General features: G+C 37.7%; 2 protein-coding genes across 2 annotated transcripts in view; one reads left to right on the top strand and one right to left on the bottom strand.

Annotated features, from left to right (window-relative positions):
• Positions 1 to 15551, top strand: part of zcchc24 (zinc finger, CCHC domain containing 24) — a 32396-nt gene extending 16845 nt beyond the window's left edge. Inside the window, exons 3-4 of the mRNA XM_043255007.1 lie at positions 9223 to 9387; positions 11263 to 15551. Of these exons, the coding sequence (XP_043110942.1) occupies positions 9223 to 9387; positions 11263 to 11376 (279 nt within the window). The 3' untranslated portion in view covers positions 11377 to 15551. The remainder of the gene's footprint in view (positions 1 to 9222; positions 9388 to 11262) is intronic.
• Positions 15552 to 16694: 1143 nt separating this feature from the next.
• On the bottom strand, positions 16695 to 19146 carry ppifa (peptidylprolyl isomerase Fa). The gene is made up of 6 exons (XM_043255009.1): positions 18897 to 19146; positions 18549 to 18579; positions 18333 to 18421; positions 18154 to 18250; positions 17286 to 17361; positions 16695 to 17205 (listed from the first exon to the last, which is right to left on the bottom strand). The coding sequence occupies exons 1-6, from the start codon at positions 19035 to 19037 to the stop codon at positions 17070 to 17072; spliced, it is 570 nt and encodes a 189-aa protein (XP_043110944.1). The 5' UTR covers positions 19038 to 19146; the 3' UTR covers positions 16695 to 17069.
• Between the last annotated feature and the right edge of the window lie 210 nt (positions 19147 to 19356).

Below are 19356 nucleotides of genomic sequence, written 5' to 3'. Positions count from 1 at the left end.
TAAATAAGAAAAACGCTGGATCCCAAGAAATGATTTATTGAGTGTTATGTTGTCCAGCCTCCAGTGGAGGCTGCCGTGTCGAGCTCTTTGCTGTTTTTGCTATAAAATCCTTTGTTTTGAGATTTTGGAGAAGTTTATACTATCGTTGCTTTTTGTTCACGGAAAGCCATTTGGAAATGTTGCACAAGTATACAGCCTTTGCAGAGGATGCTGCCTCATAAAGCCATTTCAGAAATGCTTCATAGTGTTATAATCAGAGGCTAACTGATCCACAAAGACCTCTGGATGTCTACTTTAATGAGTCATTGTACTAAAACAGCTTATTTGTAATGAATATCTAAGGTGTATTTATATATGTGAATTATAAGATGGATAGTTCTGACTATTAATTCTTTCTGGATGAGCTACATTCAAAGCCATGCCATCTATATATACACAGAGTTATGCTGCTTGGCAACCGCTGACAGTTAAGGACTATATTATCTGATTATTTTTGTATTTGATTTAATCGAATACTGGTGGTCTGTCTATGTTTCCGCCTTTTATGAAAGTAATACGCCACACGAGGTTGTGTGTTACATGGGTTTTTATTGCAGTTAAAGGAATTTTAGGGAAGACATTAAGCAGAGAGCACCCTTCAGCTGAGATAAAATCGTTGTAATGCATGTCCTCTCATGATTTATTATATGCTTTGTGAACCTGACATATTGCTAAAAAAAAAAAATTCACGCAACATGAACAATACATTTAATAATCAAGTAATCAAACACTGTAGTTCTTTATTAATTCACCAGTGCAAAAATGTTTTAATGCAGTTTGATTGTGTATGGCTAGCTTTTATATTTAGCACTGTAGAAGATAAGAATGCTTATCTCAGCAGTCATTGCTGTAAAGGAGCAGCTGCTGGTGGACAAATTAAGGGCCCAAGCAATGCCTGTCTTTGTGTAACTAAAACTCCTATATAGCTATATATAATTTTTTGTACATAATCATATGTAATATTTCTGTCCGGCCAGATCTGTACATCTTTCACTGACCTAACCCCAGTGGTACTTAACTTTCTGGAGTTTATAAATACATCTGCATGAATAAATAGGTTTATGTTCTGCGGCTCGATTTAGCATAAAGGCTCTCTCTCACACTTAGCTTGGTATTTAGAGACCCAGTTTGAGAGCTGCCTACCTCTGCATCCTCTGTTTCTTTCACACTAGTCAGTATATACGGGTTTGGTCTAGCTATATTAGTCTGGAATCTATGAAATGCCAACTCCCACTGCCAGCAATCTCAACATGTTCAAGCAAGTGAGTGGACCATACTTTATACCACTAACACCGGGGTGTCAACCTCATTTTAGGTCACAGGCCAAATTGGTCTATGTGTCACTTTATGCCGGCAGTTTTTTTGGTTTGTTTTTTTTGATAAACCTTGGTAAACCCATAGAGGGTGCTTGTATAATTTATACTCACACATCCAGGATTAATTAATGAATATGTGGAATTTGACCTTTAGATAATGTATACTGTACATGCAACATTAAGGAATGTTAATTTAACAGCAACGAATAATATAGCATTGTTACTGTATGTCTTATAATTTTTTAGTGACAAAAATCAAAAATACATCGAAAAGTAATAGACAATTTGCAATTTGTTTTAAAAAAATGTCTGTTTCTGTAACATAAATGAATCAATCCTGCTGTAAAGTAGAGTATTATAAATCTATCATACAAATATAATAAATGTTTGGGAATGTTTTCATCGTAATTTAATTTTTGAAATTAGATTAGACTTCTCCACAGGCTGTATATTCGGACTGCGGGCCATATGTTTGACACCCCTGCCCAAAAGGATTCTGTAAACCCATATATTTTAGAGCAAGTGTTAGATTGCTGTTCACTTTGGCCAAATGTCTGTTGTTTAGTGTAATCTATAACATATGTTTCAGTTCTAGAAAATGGAGGTCAAGGGACAGCGAGTGCTGTGATTCCCATCACTGAACGTTTGGCAGAGGAATTGTCGTATTTGTGTGCATAGTGCATTGTGTGTGACTCATTTACAATGGACTGAACAATGGGAATCTTAATCAAAAGATTTGCAGCTAATTATCAGAGCAAACAGAGCGGCGTAAAGAGTATACCCCTCAGGAACGGTGAAGTTTGATCTGTGTGTGTTTGGGCATCTATCAGCGAATCAATCTCTTCTGCGTTCCGGCCAAACCAAACACAGATTAGCAGAAAGTTGAGTTTTCTTCCCCTCAGCTTCGATGTGGGGTAATTGAGCACGTTGTATCTGGTGGGACTGGTGTTCCTGTGCTGTACGGAGTGCAGTCCCATGGGAGCCGGGCGAGAGGCTCCAGCACCGGGGCCTCCATTGTTTATACTGATGGATTCCAGATGCTGGCAGAGGGAGCAGCCAAACTCCAGGGGCCTACGCCAAAAAACCAGGAAGCAGTCCAGCGCTATCTGAAATACTTGGAAAACATTACTTAGCTTTGTAATAACCTAGAAAAGATTGAACGGGCCAAAATCTGCAATGAATTTTCAAACTGATTATTAGTGACCACTGGACATGTGTTGGTTTCACAACTGAAAATAGTTGTTTTAAGGAATATGTAAGGTCCAGGAATATTTGCTTAAGAGAGTAGCGTTGGCATCTAGTTGTTTTGCAAAACGTGTTTGAATTTCAATTTCAATATCTCTGTAGCTCTGATGTTGTATTTTGGTGAACAGCGCTTTACAAATCTGTTTCGTTTTTTAAAGTGGCAACACATTTTTTCTTCTGTATTGTCATGTATATCTGCGTGAAACGGATTATCAAAAAAGAGAACATGCAAGGTCGGAAATTGGTTCAATGCATTCACTAAACTGAGGCAGATTTAAAGAGCTTGCAGTTGTTTATAAGAAAGGGTCAGGATTTTAGCGCTCATTTCAATGTAAGATTTGTGTTGTGGCATTTGAATAAAAATATGAGGTTAAAAAATTAAGATTAAAAAAATTAAGCCATTTAATTTTTTTTCCAACAGTGTTTTATGTTATACAAAACTTGTTCAAAATGCTAAAATTGTATTTTAGCATTTGTAACAAGTTTTGTTTTATAAATTGAACCATATTGCAAACTGTTAACGGTGACATCATTATAGTGCTGAGGTGTTAATGACTGTTTTTCTGTGATTAGAAGCTTCCTTCCCTTTCTCTTTATAAACACAGATCCAGTATCAGCTACTTTAGACTCTCCAACACCAGTCATTAATAAAAAACGTCAAGGCTGACCCAAGGTCAGCAACTAAAAGTATAACATGTCAACATCAACTTTTCATGCTTTCTAATTTCTCCCTAAATTCTGTCAGTGGCTGTGCGTGATTGGATTGTTTTCCCTAACACTGAGGCATTGTGTGCTGAGAGATTTATCATTTAACAGCACACCTGTTCCCTCTTGTCAGTCTCTGCGATGCCGTCCTTGCCTTTCGGGTGTAAAAAGAGACAGCTGCACCCACAAGAAAAGGACACGGAGAGACCCAAGAAAACACTAGCCTCATTTAGCCGCCCTAGTGGGGATTAATAAATAACACCAGCGTGCACCTGACTGGAATGCTTGCTCAAGTCCGGCCGTTCGCCGAGCACTCCGGAAATCGCACACAGACGCAGCTGATGAGCTCGACACTATCATTCTTGTGTGTGGGACTCTGGGAAAGGCCATCTGCAGGCTCTGTCTTGGCCTTGGCTGAATCTCCTCATCCAGGCCAGACAGAGCTCCACTTGATCCGTTCTCACATTGTGATGCTAATGGCTCAGAGCTCTGTAACACGCGTTGGTACATTCGTGTCTGTTTACATGTGCTAAGCATTGGGATGACACCTATTTATGTAAAGTATTTGGACACAAGCCACAACTAAAACATCTGAATGTCACCTATAAAAAAATCACAATTAAATAATGCAATGATATCAAATTAGAATTTTGTATGAAATGTTTAAAATAAATGCAGTTTAATATTTAGTTGACTAATGCAAAGATTTTAAAGCCACGCATAAAACTGCATAAGTTTCCAAATAATCCAAATATTTTTGGGGCTACTGTACGTGTTTGTGTGTGTACATATATATAGGAAAACATTCTGTTCAGCAATTATCAGTCTTTACTGAGTTCAGTGGGTTCATGTTTACTTAAAACAGACGGATTTTGGGTGATATTAGCAAAAAGCATGAAGTTGAATGTTTGTGGACAACCAGCTATGCAGGTTTTATGATTAGCCAAACATTAGGCGCAACGTTTTTTTGTGCTGCATTTGTGAAGGCAAAAAATGTGAAGACTAAAAAAAAAAAAAGTGTTTGGATTTTTGTAGTCTCCTGTTGATTCTCAGCCCCAAGAGTTGACATGCATTTCCTTGCAAAACCAAACTTCAGCACCCTGGGCCAAAGAAGTGGTTTTTTTTTCAATTACCTCCAAGAATTCTCTTAAACTGCATAGTCACCCTTCCAAGAATTCCTCCATTTTGCGCACAGAAAAATAACATAAAAAACAGCTAAATGTGGTAAATTATTATTAAATTTGTGGCTTTTTCTGTTAAACTATTTTGCCTTTGCTGCCATTAGTCAATGGTTTTGAAAGATATAATCAGGTGACTTTTTTTACATTTAAGTACATTTGAATATTTAAAGGAACACGATACGTACATTTTCTGTTGTAAGATTATTTGTTTGATTCGTTTATTAATTTTAACCATTTATTTACAATTTTATTGGTTGACTACAGTAGAAAGCAAACAGAGATGCAGGTTTCTGTGCCTTTACTTTAAAAAGTGGATTTTAGTGGGCTCTTTATTTGAACTTGCCCTGACCAGACCCCTCATAATATTTCCCGCTCCTTTAAGCCTTATCTCTCTCCAAATACTGAATCCCTATCTCTCACTTTTCTCCTCTGGCACCCTTTTGTTAATCTGTATAGTCTTAATTGAAAACAGAGGGCTGGTCTGAAAAGAGACTTTTAGAGTTTCTCATGTTATACCAGCATGGAACCCATCTGCTTCTGATTTCCTTCCCCCTTCAGTCCTGTAGGGCCTGATTGGAGGAACGTCTCCAGCTGTGAGCGATGACTGCCGTGCTGTGGTATTTGTCCTGTTGCGGGGAGGTTGGCTCTACTGCGAGGACAGCCAGACCCCCCCCTCATTCAGTCTCCATAGGGAACACAGCTGGAGGGATGGTGAGGGGAGACGCTCGATTTGATCTCCCTTCTCCATAAGTGTTTACAGTCACTGGATACTTCCATCTCTTCGATGTCATAAGTATTCAGAAAGCTCAAAAATGTTCCGCTTAGTCCTCAGTGTGTGACCCCGCTGTCATTTAAGGCCGTTAGGATTAACAATGTGGGGGTCTTTGGAACAAGATTCACCTTACTGAGTGTTGACAGCGTGTAAATATGTGTTGTGTTTATGGTGGGTTTTTCTCTTTTTTTTTTTTCAAAAAATAACTTTAGAACTCCTTCGAAAAGCTCGTTAGTGAGAGTCCTTTTTTTTCAAAAACACTCTTAAAGCTAATGTATGTTGCTTCTGAAGTAAACATTGACTTGTGGCAGGATGTGAGAGACATATCAAACATCAGCTATTCATTCAGTGTTGCTCTTATCGATTCCCTTTCCTGTCTTTAAGCTGTGTTTTCATTGGACAAACAGCCAGATTGATTTACACAAACCTGCTGTGTCCATTAAGCTGGGGTTGGGTTAAAATGGTTACATTACTTCTAGAGCAATGCACTGGGTAGAACTGTGTAAACACAAATCTGCAACACACAGGCTTCGGTCAGGATGTGTTTAGACTCTGGCGTTTCTGACAACGCCATTAGTTTGTCATTTCCCTCTTGGTGACTGTAAGTAGAGCGTACTCTCCATTGCATTACTTCCTTTTGAGATTGTTGCATTTGGAAAATAATGAGTGTTTTGTTTTGAGCAATTGCTTATTTAGTGGGAGGAATATTCTCAGAGCTAAAACAATAGGATAATAAATTTTGGGTTCTTGGGTTTGTGGATTTTTGATCCGGTGGTTAGTGCAAGACTAATGTGGTTCAAATGAGCAACAAATAGCTTATTTTCGGTAAATTATTTAAAGGAAAAGTCCATATTTTTTCTTTTAATTTCACTCATATTATTGTTTGTGTCTTATCCCCTTTCCATTCCAGTTAAAGAATGAGTTATAGAATGTCTAAATGTCAAATTCGCCAGGTTTCCTTCACACTGCCAGTGTAGCTCTATTGGTCTAAAATCTATTAAAAACACAACCAAAATAGGTCAGACTGCTGTAAACAGAATATCATGTGTGTCTTCTGGCACTTGCCCAGAGACCTCTGCAGTGCTGGATATATAGAGCCTTTTTCACAGAGTTGTGAATTCTTCAAAACTGCTGATCAAATCTGATGATGCCGGAACTTGTCCGGTCTTGTCCAGTTGCGGTTCAAGGAGATCTTCCCACTGTGCTTTGTGGTAGTTTAGCATGCAGTGTGACCCAAGGTTTATATAACCCTGTATACTGTATAATACTGGTCAATGGAAAATTGTAATTTTTTTACTTTTGCTGAAAGAATTCTCTTATGCTCACCAAATATACATTTGTTTAATCAAACATGGGTCAAAGATGTTAAGATGAGAGATTTACCATAAGCCTATTAAATGTCCGTAAGCCCATTAATTGTAAGTAAAATATTGAATTTTAAGGTTTCAAGTAAGTTTTTTGGAGAATATAATGTCAAACTTTGGTTGAAATAATGTTACATTTTCATTTAGTGTAACACAATGTTTATGTAAAAATTCAAACTGACTTGTACATATTAAAATATATAAAATTATAAGGTAGCATAATTCATTTTATTGTTTTTTATGTAGTAAATATTTATTACTGCCAAATGTGCAAAACCTAGAATGATGGAAAATTGAAAAAAAAAAAAAAAAAAAATGACAACCAATTATTATTTCAGGTGAAGGTAATTAGTATTTTAATATGTAGTGGGTGTTTTCTGTAAATTTTCAGAAAAACAAAAACAAGACTGCAATTAAATTAAACAGAAAACTTTTGCGGGGAAAAACAACAACGTTTTGAAGCAGTATTACACTTATTGATTTTATGCTTAAACCCTTTTTCCTCTTTGACCCACATAGAGTAAACAAGAATATTGTGAAAATTTTTATTATATTCTAAATAATGTTATCTTCTATTTTAATATATTTAAAAATATAATTTATTCCCATTTGGGGAAAGCTGAAATTGTCACATGATCTGCAGTTTTAGTTTTCAATTATATTTTGATACAGTTATTTTAAAATGTGCTAATATTTCCCAATATCCCTCTTCTATGATGTGAAGCTTTAACTCTATCCATTCATGAACTAATACTACTCTCAGAAACTGGGCATCTGGTACACACCTGAGTTTCAGAGCATGGGGCATTCCTTCCTTTGGCACACCAAAATCACATATTGAGTTAATTACTAAATGTTTGAAGGAAAGCAGTGATAGAAAGCAGTGGTTCTGACACTGGATATCGCTGATTGTTTTGCCTGTTCTTTGATTTAGGACCTCACCCACATCAGACCACCAGCATTACGATAGCAAAGGGACTGGCACCATCGCAGGGATGGCCTTGCGTCAGACCTTCTGTGAAGTTTGAAAGTATCGGCAAAACAACAGCCACAACCGTCATGCTTTCCAGCTGTTGTCGACAGTTTTGTTGACAGTGGTTGACTCATGGTGTTTAAGGTTGGGGAGGAGAGCCTTTTGCATGCAGTGTGTCAGTTGGCCAGTTGGCTCTGAGTGGATGGAAGCAGATGCTAATAAATGATATCACTTCTTTTTCGCTCATATGGGACCTGGAACTTCATTTCCAAATCCTCTCACCAGTAAAGCAGCTTTAGGCCTCCCTATCCCCTTAACAGTGTGGAATAAACACTCCGGTAGCCAGTGATTTGCTATGCAAGATTACTCACGGTTGGATGCATGGATTCACATCCTAAATCCTGTTTAGTGTCACAGCAATTTGGTAAAAATCATAGACACTCATGCAGTATGGGCTCATAATGCACTACTGCTAGCCACTTTTCTGTTCTCTTTTAAAAGGACTGAGTCAAAAAGGAAGCACAGGGTATGTAATAATGTACACTCTGTGGCCAGAAGACCACACCGCAATTATCTGTTGAGGTTTGAAGTCACTTACATAATTAAAATCATTAGAATTCCCCATATACTGAGTTCTCGAATTTGTGTAGTGGTTTGGAGTTTGAACTCTCCAGAAAAAGTCTGCCATACCACACATAGCATCTTGTTCAGTTTAGGAAGATTAAAAAAAACAGTGTCACATTTCAAGTTAGCAGCTTTCTGTAACTATCAACATTTTGTTTAGATGTTTTTATGTGTTTTTGCAGAACAACATAGAATCAGTTGTGACAGGGTTTGACAGACTTGAGTTAAGCATTTTAAGTGTGTTTGGCTTGGACAAACTTTGACCAAAATGATGTTTGTGATGCTCAAAGGGAAAAACGTTTTTTTTGCTGTTATAGAAACCTAGATATTGATGTCAGCACTGACTTACTTTGTTGAAACTACTCCCATAATATAATCCTTGTTAGCAAATTTTCCGTTGTAAAGGAAAAAAGCCAATCCTATAGATTGCAGGTCCTATAGTAATTAGTCATTTCTCTTGCTCACTAAGATTTCTTAGGGATTTATTTTATAGATAATTAGATTTTATAATTATCGCAGGTAAAAGGTCTCAAAATGAATATCGCATTTTCCATTCTGTAAGTTTGCAATGTCCAAATACGCTTTTATTTTGAATTCATTTAAATAACACAGTGCAGAATTTTAATATCAGCCATTTATCAGTTATTGGCCATAACCTCAAAATAACTGCTGGCTTATCAGTATCAGTTAGAATTTAATAAAAATGACAAAGCTGTTTATTAACAAAACCGCTCGCCAGCTGTTACCATTCCAAATGTTTTAAGAGAAACAACAAGAGTATTGTTACTTGTTCTCAGTAGCGTCAAAGATTGTGTTCAATGCTTTACTTGTTTGCATAAAATTTGCTCAGTGTCAAATTTATACAAATTTTCCACAATCCATAGAAGCTTCAAATTGCTTCAGAGGTGCACTAAGTCAGAACTGTTTCAGATGATCGGACGAATGTAGATTTTCTGAGCTGAACTCTCATTAATCAGACTCTGTCTCTGACATGTTCTCTCAGGCAAGACCCAAAGGTGAAGGACTGACTCCATACCAAGGAAAGAAGAGGTGCTTTGGTGAATACAAGTGTCCTAAGTGCAAAAGGAAGTGGATGAGTGGGAACTCCTGGGCCAACATGGGACAGGAATGCATCAAATGCCATATCAATGTTTATCCTCATAAACAGGTACAGTATCCATGTTTTAACAGCTCATATAATCTGACACTGTATTGCTAAAATACCGTACGCAAGTTTTTCTAATCTGTCATTTAACTGAGTAAGTACATACAGTGCAGTCTTCCAAGAAGTTCTTATAGATGGGGCCCAGCAGGTACCCTTGAAACCTGAGACACAATCTCAAGGCATCCATGTAACCCAAATACCCCTTGAACTCAAGGGGGGGTCATTTTTCAGGAAGGCACTGAACTCATCTACATTGTAAAAAGTGGCAACCTTATAAACATTATCTAAAAAAGACGTTTTTGATTTGATTTTGACCTGAATAAAATCTATTTGTTCAGATATATCCACATGAAATATTATATATACACAATACAGTAAGAGTTAAAATTATTTATCTTAAATGACATCTGGAAACTTGCTGGTTAATCTTTTTTTTTAAAGAAGCATTGCACGGTTCAAGCATGCAAATTTCTCTCAGGAGGGTAGCATTCAATGAAATTACCTTCACTACAAGTAGTTTTGCATCCACATGCGTTTGCAGCCATCGTACCGAAGGAACCAGCTGTTGAGAAGGCCAACTCTTTCACAGGACAGAGTATTATGGCTAATTCCCTTCTGACAAGTGAATTCTTTAGGTTTTCAGTCTCACCTACTTAACATGTTTCCTGCAGTAAGCGTGCGAGATGTGCAGCGCACTGCAATATATATCAAAAAGCCTTTAAGGGTTTGCAGCTGGCCTTCTTTGCCTGTAACTCAAGCAAACATATGAAAAATTCTATATTTATTGTTCCCTCACAATGGAAATCATTCTTCCAAGTCGTGCAGTATGGAAATCGCTCAATACTCCAGATTGGACGCCGTAAAGTATTTTATATCTCCAGCCGCTCCCGATGGACGATTAAGTAAAAGTGTCTGAGTAGTGCCAATGCCACACTGCTGCATAAAATAGCCAGAATGTGCTCAAGAAGCAGGCGTCCAGAGATCCCTGCTTTTATCATTCTCATATTTAACGACATGCACAGGGAACACGGCTGACATCTTTACAGTATGAGAGCAGACATGGAGCAGAGGTATTATATAAAGTCCTCCCAAGCTTCCTGGGTTTTTTGGTTTTGGCAGGAATTCGTTCTGCTTATTAAGAGCATCAAGGCTGCAGTTGCCAAATTATTAATTCACAGAGGTATTAGACATTTCCTCTTATTATCATTCACAAAAGCCTTTGGCTCACAAGCAAACACTCCCTCGGGTTACAGCGCTGTCTCCTCCCAATGGCCCGTCGTAACCTGGTTTTCCGTAATTCACGGAGCGCAACTGAGACGTACAGGAAAGAATAACAAGATTGTAAAACGATCTTCCAAAAGCAGTGGGTGGGAAAACAAATAATTGCAAAAGTATTATTTGTGATCAACAGCCAAAAAGATTTGGCCCGTGCACGTTCTCAGTGTCTTTTGCGTCGCGTCCAAAACAAAGATTCACTATAGAGACTTCCCTCCCTGGTTGTCGTCTTGAGCGATGGAATCCTGTAGGCACCTAAACTTGCTTGGGATCCTCTTGTACATTAATCTTTGCAAAATTACTGAGGGAAAAAAATCTAAAGTCTTAATAACAAAACATGTACTTCTGGCAGCGATTGCAAACACAACAAGCACGACTTGGCTCTTGATAGCCATCCCAAACAAATTTCTGACACACCCCTGTGGTTGGTCCATTGTGGTTTAAGACTTGGACCTACGAGATCCTGATACTTCGTCTCCAAAACCATATCTCCAAAGAGTCTAGCCAAGCGCAAAAAGAAATCTCCAGTTTCAACCTGACTGATGTTGTGGACAGAAGCGCACGTGCACTCAAAGTGTGATTCACATGTTCTGCTCCTCTCAGCGTCCTTTAGAGAAACCCGACGGCCTGGACGTTTCGGACCAGAGCAAGGAACACCCGCAGCATCTGTGTGAGAAGTGCAAAGTCCTGGGCTACTACTGCCGCCGCGTGCAATAAGGAGGATCCTGAGGTCGTCTCCACCCTTTCCCATCGCTTCGCCTACCAAGCGCTCCAAGAAAAAGTGAAAAGTGCCAAAACATTCATGTAAATATCTCTAACGCTAGTTACGGCTTTGTGTATCAGCAGCATGCGACGCATTTATTGTGTATAATGGACATTTGAATATGTTTGGGACAGTGTTTCTATCCGTACGGGACGCAGTGGATTACCTCACCACTGCGTCCCCTGATTGTGTGTTTACAGACTCTCCCTTCATTCTCCCTGCCAAGTGAACTATGAGGATGTGCCGAGCACTAAAGGTGTCACGTTAGTTTGCTCAAACAAGGGCCCAGTGTGCCTTTGCAGAGTTTTTGGGTCAATAGCACATCATATTAACTGTGAATTAACAGAGGGACAATGGACTTTCCATCCCTAGCTTTTGTGTCACATATTTATTTATGTTTGTGTATCGTTTCGTAGTGCAATTGAATTAACTAAACTGGGATAATTTCATCCGTGTTTATATCTGGACAGGTATTGTCTAACCCCACCTCTTGCCATTAGAAACTACTGTAGAATAGAACTTTCTAATGCTTCGGATTAGCCCATCAGGTAGTTTATGTCTTTCACTTATGTATGAATTGCCAAATGCGAGATGTTTTTTTGTCAAGTTGGTTAAATGCAGCCCTGGAGGCATTTGAATCGAGTTGTTGGCAACTATGCAAAACCATTGCAGCTTATGCAGAGTCAGTTCTTTACATTGTTGCGCAGTGGAATGAAGTGTGTGGATGATCAAAACGAAGCCGTGGCTAGCTGACCGTCACCGTCCTTTGAAATGTGATTACGTATGTTGTCAACTGATGCCAGAGAACTGCTTCAAACGTCTTAGAATCCCATGTAAAGCTGAAGTATTTTGGTACAGGGGTCAAAATGTGAGCTTTTCAGTCCATGTGCTAGCATTTAAAAAAACATAACGCCTGCTCTTCGCTGAGATATCTAGCTCAGGATAAAGAGTGTGTTTGAATGACACATCTCAGATGAAACCATGCGCATCTGTCTTATATAAACACCGCTCTAGAAAATGTCATTAATTCATTTCAATGTTATGCAACACATTTATTTTAACATTTTAAAATGATACGAAAGGGTTATCCCTCCACAGCAATGTCATAGAAGAAGAAATAATTATTTTTACGACCTAAAGAACCATAAAGAAACCTTTTGTGCAATGAAAAGGTTCTAGGGATGTTTAATGGAACCATGGATGCATAAATAACCTTTATTTTGAAGAATGTTTTGAGTTTGACCCTTGCACTAAAATATGTTTCATTAAATAAATTCTCCGCTGTTTACACAGTCATTCTGATCATATCTCAGAATGAAATACTTAATTTTTACGGTTTTTATCGCCTTACCCCACATGCGTATATTTATGCATTGGCTACAGATGTACCTGATGAATTACACCCTGTTTAAACTGTGATTTTTGGGAAGCATTTTCTGTTTGATAGGACAAATATATGGCTGTAAAGGGAAAAGAAGGACAAAGTAAGTAATGCTGAAGAGTTTTTTTGGAGATGTAACGAGAAAACACTTTGGGTACATTTGATTGAAGATGTTTGATTGAGGACATTATGATGGGAGGGTGTTAATATTTGGATGGAAGTAAATGTGTACAGGATCTATGTGCCTTTACCTCTTGTTATGGCTCACACAAAGTACTAATTGATCGTATTTGAGTGTGGCCCAGGATTATTAAACAATAAATGTAGCTTTACGTGTTCCAGTGGGAAGTCGTAGACGGATATTGTGAGAATTGTGTCAATCCTAGATGTACATATGAAGTTAAATGCTTTTACATGGTAAATACAGTGTGTATAATTGTTTACTTATCGTTGGAGTCCACATATTATCTGTTGAATATTAGTTCATGTTTCATTCATTGAGATAAAGTCAGATGAAGATACGAATCTTGTCTGAAGGGAACTTCTAGTGCCTTATGAAAAGTCCAGATTTTTGCCAAGGAATGTCATGTATGATGCCGAGGAATTGAAGGAGCCGATTAGATGTCTGAAAATGTAAACTAGCTAATTTTACTTCAGTTGAAAAAATGGCTTTATGTTTCTGATGGGAAATTAAAGGAGTACAAACTGCCAGGGAGTCAATCGTTAGATCACCGTTAAATAAAAAGCAAGGCTGTTTCTGCGAGTCGCTGCTTTGTTCTTTGGACGTCATCATTGTTTCTGAGACCCTTTATTTCTTGGTAACTGTGTTTTTCTGGTGTTGCCAATGGCTTCGCTGTGTGTACATTCTTACACGCCAAGGTTTACTTCAGGCCTCATTTAGGCTGGAATGAGTTACTCTGCTTTTTGATAAACACCGTAATGAATGGCGTAATGAACATAACCAGTGAAATAAACGATTACTGCGGATTCATCATAATCATTGCTGATCACCCATAGCCGGTAGTCTGCACATAATGATTTCCTTGCGTCTTTGGGATCAATTCAATTTATTGTCAGGTCTGTACACTTTAACAGATGACCCAGTGCACCACTAGATTGAGGCCTCGTTATTAAAATTGCTTTATTTTTGCAAAATAGTTACATTGCACTATATACGTGACTAAAATGATAACAGCCCTTGTTGAAGGCATGTATTGCGTAAATGAGCTTCCCCTGATTTCTGCTTTATTAAATGAAAGACAGAGCTTGTGGTTTTGACAGAGTGTACATGCATTTAAAACTATACAAAGTGCTTTTTGCGCATGTTTTTGTCTTGAAATACATATACTTGACTTTTATAGCTCACTTTCAGTATAAACTTGTTATTTTCTATTAAAGATATGTGTATTTTGGAAACAATATAGATAATGAAGATTTTGGAGCAATTTGATATCCAGACAAGATTTTGATGTTTTCCCTTACAAAGATACTAGTATGTGTTTTCTGTATATATTCGATTACCATCATTATCAAGTTAGCTATTTCGAAATGTTATGATGCAATATTAAAACTTTGTATGTGAAAAAAGGGCAAAATGCTGAGATGCAAAAGAGCTGGGAGTTTGTTTTTTCTTCCTTTGATGTTTTACAATAATCTTTGATTATATCCTACAGAAATATTTATGGAAGGATTTTGTTCTTTTTTTTAACAATTCAATTATTTTTTTGTATAAAATATGCAACAGAAGCTACTCTATGAAGAAAATATTGATGACTACATAGAATATTATTCAAAAGTTGGTACATAATTATTATGCCCTTACAAGCCATTTTTTTTTCTGTTTTGTTATTCTAGATGTTATTGGTATATAGTAACCTTACCTGTTACGAGCATCCGTGTGCTTCAGTGTTGTTTTGAATCTTTGCGTGTCTTGCTATACAGCATGAATGTTTTGATTTGCATTATAGGAAACCTATAACACTCATTCTAACATCACAAACAGCTGTTTTTCACATAACAGAGACTGACTCGCACACTGTAAGTCGTAGGTGTTTTATAGACGCAAAACAGTGGCAAAAAAAAATGTGACTAACTCCAGTCATTGACCATAACACTGAATTGCACGTACAAACCTTTTACATGGTCAAAATGTGTTTGTGAATCAGGCCCATACTGTATGAAACTGTGAGCTCTAGTTAGCCGTCTCCAGTTACTGCCGAGTCCAGGAATGATGTCGAAATATTTTTCTTCGTATGTAAAAATGAAAAAAAAAAAAGAAAGAAAAAACGAAGACTATTTTTCAAACAAATGTGTGGGACTGATGTTTGCATGTGCATGTTTTTTTAAACGATTCAAGATTTATCATTTGTGCAATGTATTCTTATTTAATATTAATACATGTTTAATTCTTGCCAAGATAGCTTTTGTAGAATACACCTCTCTAATTGTTAGCCATTAATAAATGCCTATTCACTCCTAGGATTTCCAGTACCATTAATAGATTTACTGAATGTACTGATTTAACACTCATGTTTGTAATGTCTGTAAAATATTTGTCATCATATTGGAGTGGACCGAGCAACAGAAAGTGTTGTAGACAAAAGAGAACGTGCTAGAATGTGGGATGAGATGAAATCTGTTGCTCCGCGTCCATGAAACGGCATTCCGATATGTGCCTTATTTGTTAGTTATGAAAACTGAAGACTGTGCTTTTAGAAGTTTGTTCGATTAAAACATTGACTAAGTGAATCATGACTCCGTTTCATTTCTTTCCTAATGGCACACAGTGATGTATATTTCTGTTCAATCTGTGCCAAATATATGTACTGCCTGCTTTTGGATTTCAACATGTTCTTTGGCCCGTGACTGGGTGTCGGAAAATTGTGTCCATTTTAAATCAGTCACGCTGAAGGCGGTATGGACTGATTAATTATTTAGATACGGTCCTTGGGAATGACGCTTGTGTAATAGAAAACCATAGTCTGAAGCCTTGGGGAACGGTTGTGTTTCTGACATCACATTCATTTACTGTCGAATAGCCCTTCTTTCAGTTCAGCGTTCGCCTGGTGTTCGCAAAAGAGCAGGTTTGAAGACACAGATGTGTATTTTTTTCACTCGACCTAATTACTTGTAATGATTGTAAACACATGAGCGCTGTATGTGAACGTCAGGACCTGGCGATGACGCTGGCTTTACTCTCGAAGCCAACTTTAAGTAATTGGTCTACGCATTCCAAATCCCTTAAACTTCACTAGAGGGTGGAGGCCCAAATTATATCAAGTTTGTTGCAACAATGCAGACTTAAACAGAGCGGGAATGAGAATGTCTCTATAGCAACATTGCAATCGGAGAAGTCAAACAAACCAGTTGTGAGTGCAGACCCCATATGGTTTCATTTAGGAAAGAGCACTGTTTTCCACAAAGGTTCATAATTTACTTTCATAAGGCATTACTGTGATAAGCTACACCTACACACCGTCTAAAACGGACTGCTCATTTTCATTTCAGGGTATGCGAATGTCAGCTGGCTGCAGTTGTAATGGAACACATCTGACAAACTTGTATTCCCAACCGTCTCCACAACCATTGTATGAACATGTTCAGAGGACTCTTGCTGAAAGCTTTAACGTTGGAGGTGGAGAATCTTCATAGCCAAACAGGATGTCATATCCTGCTTTAGGGGGACAGGAAATCTTGTCGCTGGATCGAGTCTAAAAAAAGGTTTGGGATCATTCTCAGGAAGATTTAAAAAGCATGCCACGCAACCAGATATACTGCTGCAGTTGTAGCCGGCCCTCATCTGGAAAACAGCCTTGAGTCATTAAAAAAAAAAAAAAAAAAAAAAATGGGCACAGGATGCAAATATCCTGGAAGAAATTCCATATGTCAAACCCAGTTTCATGTGTAATTTATTTATTTAAAAAACCTCCCGGGGTTTCTCTGGCATGGTTCTTAGAAGGTAAACAATCTCTGTATAGCTTTTATCCTAATTTCAAAACCCGACGAAAAAAGAGGCTTTAACAGTATAAATTTCCTTACAGCCCATGGCGTTTGACCATGGCATGCGCAAGATTAGTTGTGTAGGGTTAAGTATTTACCATACTTGCGGAGTCATTTGCTTACTTAGTAAGCATAAAACACCTTAATGGACTGACACAATGGCAATAGGTACTTTTGTAACAAACGTAAAAAAAATATATTAATAATAATAAAATACATGCATAAGCAGTTTTGTTGTGACCACATTGAAATGAATGCACATCATGGTTACTTGAGTTCTCCACAGTCTGTGATGACAATCTTCTTCACAGTTCCTCCATCATGTAGGCCGAAGGACTCCATTACTGAGACTGTCTCCATTCCCTCCTTGACCTGCCCGAAAACAACATGCTTGCCATCGAGCCTGAAAGACAACGACAGGAACATCAATCCTATAAAAACACTAGGGTAACAATTAAACCAAAAACCTTTCCACCAGCATACCATTCTGTTTTTGCAGTGCAGATGAAAAACTGGGATCCATTTGTGTTTGGCCCAGAGTTCGCCATAGACAGGACACCTACAAGAGAGAGACGGAGAGAAAATCAGACCACCTCCTGAGTTACTGCATGCTTTTTATAGGCAAATTTGTCACTTTGAATAATTTAATGATATAGAGATTCGGGGAAAATCGAACAATCAACAGTTCCACAATAACAACCAGTGAATAAAAAAAAAAAAAGTTTGCAAGCAGCAGGGGGTACTGGATGAAAGACAACATCTGGCTTGGGTAAGTTACGGCTCTCTACTACAATTACATACAGTCATGTATTACACAACCCAACACTATTTGCCCATATTAATCTATCAAGAGGGTTTGCTGGTGTAGGATCCCCCTGGCACCAAAAATGCACTAGCATAGGCTGGCTTTGACTTGCTTAGAAAGTAGGTCATTTGTTTGAAGATTACAAAAGCGATTTCTGCAACTGAGCGAGCCTTACTGCCACCCTGTGGCTGCAAACAGATGCAGCTATTGCACACTTCCTCAGGCATTTAGTGATGAAATTGAGCTGAATCAGATCCCAGAGGAACCGAGTAGATGCCATGTCTAGACGCATGCAGAAAAGAGCTATGGATTTCCACAGAATTGGATTGTCCTCCATTGACAAACTGCATTATTCATTATTTTTTAATACATTATGTTGTCAGCTACCAACGTGACTGTGGAACCACAAACTCTTTCATTGTTAACACTTTTCACTTACAACCTTTTACAGTTTCTTAAAAAACTGCATGTTACATTCCACGTGTGGTAAAAAGCTGTACTCTATTTTTGTGACAGTTAAATATGGAAAAGTAAAAGCGACATTACCTGGCCCTGTGTGTTTCAGCTTGAAATTCTCATCGTTAAATTTCTTTCCATAAATAGACTTTCCACCAGTGCCGTTATGATTAGTGAAATCTCCACCCTGTCAACAAAACATCAGGATCAAAACATATTCCTCATAACAAATAAATAAAACTGATGAGATAAGATGGCGCATGGTTTACCTGACACATGAACTCAGGGATGATTCTATGAAAAACTGAGCCCTTGTATCCAAAGCTATGCTCTCCTGTACAAAGGGCCCGGAAATTTGCTGAAACACAAGAACTGCACTGTATGAAACTATATGTACAATATATTTGATATAACATTGTCTTTGCAAGGCCATATGCATATTATTAGATTATTATTATTTTTTTATGAAACCTCTATTTGCTTACCAGCTGTTTTGGGTACAACATCAGCATAAAGCTGCAAATAAAGTATAAAGAAACCCGTCGTTAGAACACTGATAGAAACTGAATAATAATAATACTTACTGAACACGATAATAATAAAAATTCGTTTTTGTTATATTACAATTATTGTTAGTTAATAATAATAATAAATATTACTATTAAAGAATTTCCACATTTACAACTACTGGTGAAAACATGAGAAATTCAAGTTAGTTTCAGTCATTAGATGCCTTGGCCGAAAAAAATAACTTTTTCCTTCTTTTTTTTCATTCTAAGTCATTTATGTCACATTACAAATAACGGCGGTTCATCTTAAATGACATGACTTGCCTCAATAATAATTCTTCCAATGAACTCGCCGTCAGCTGCTATGTCCATAAAGACAATAGGGTTCTTCACCGGTCCTGAAACCAGTCTGTTCGCAGCGATTGCGACAGAGCAATATTTCATACGATTTTTCATCTGTAACATTCTCGTTACAGTTCTGAAAACCCATAAACGAATACATATAACAGTCAGCAGTCAAGGTTATAACTGGCGTACACACTACCGTACACACAACACGTGACTTGTTCTTCTATGGTCATGGAAAGGAAAGCGGTATGGCGTTTGAGTATCAAGTTAAAATCAACAGCGACACCATGTGGACTGATGAGGCGAAATAATATTTCGTATCGAGTCGGTTAAATCAATTAAATTACTTTTTGAGCTTCTTGGAATCAGTGATATTCAAAATGTCCACGTTTGTCACGTGATATGTTTTCTCTTTCTTACTAAATTGATATCCAGC

The sequence above is a fragment of the Puntigrus tetrazona genome, chromosome 13 (genome assembly GCF_018831695.1).
Source record: "Puntigrus tetrazona isolate hp1 chromosome 13, ASM1883169v1, whole genome shotgun sequence".
In the NCBI taxonomy this organism is placed as follows: domain Eukaryota; kingdom Metazoa; phylum Chordata; class Actinopteri; order Cypriniformes; family Cyprinidae; genus Puntigrus; species Puntigrus tetrazona.
The sequence above is the reverse complement of the archived record's forward strand: the minus strand, read 5'-3'. Positions and strand labels throughout refer to the sequence as shown.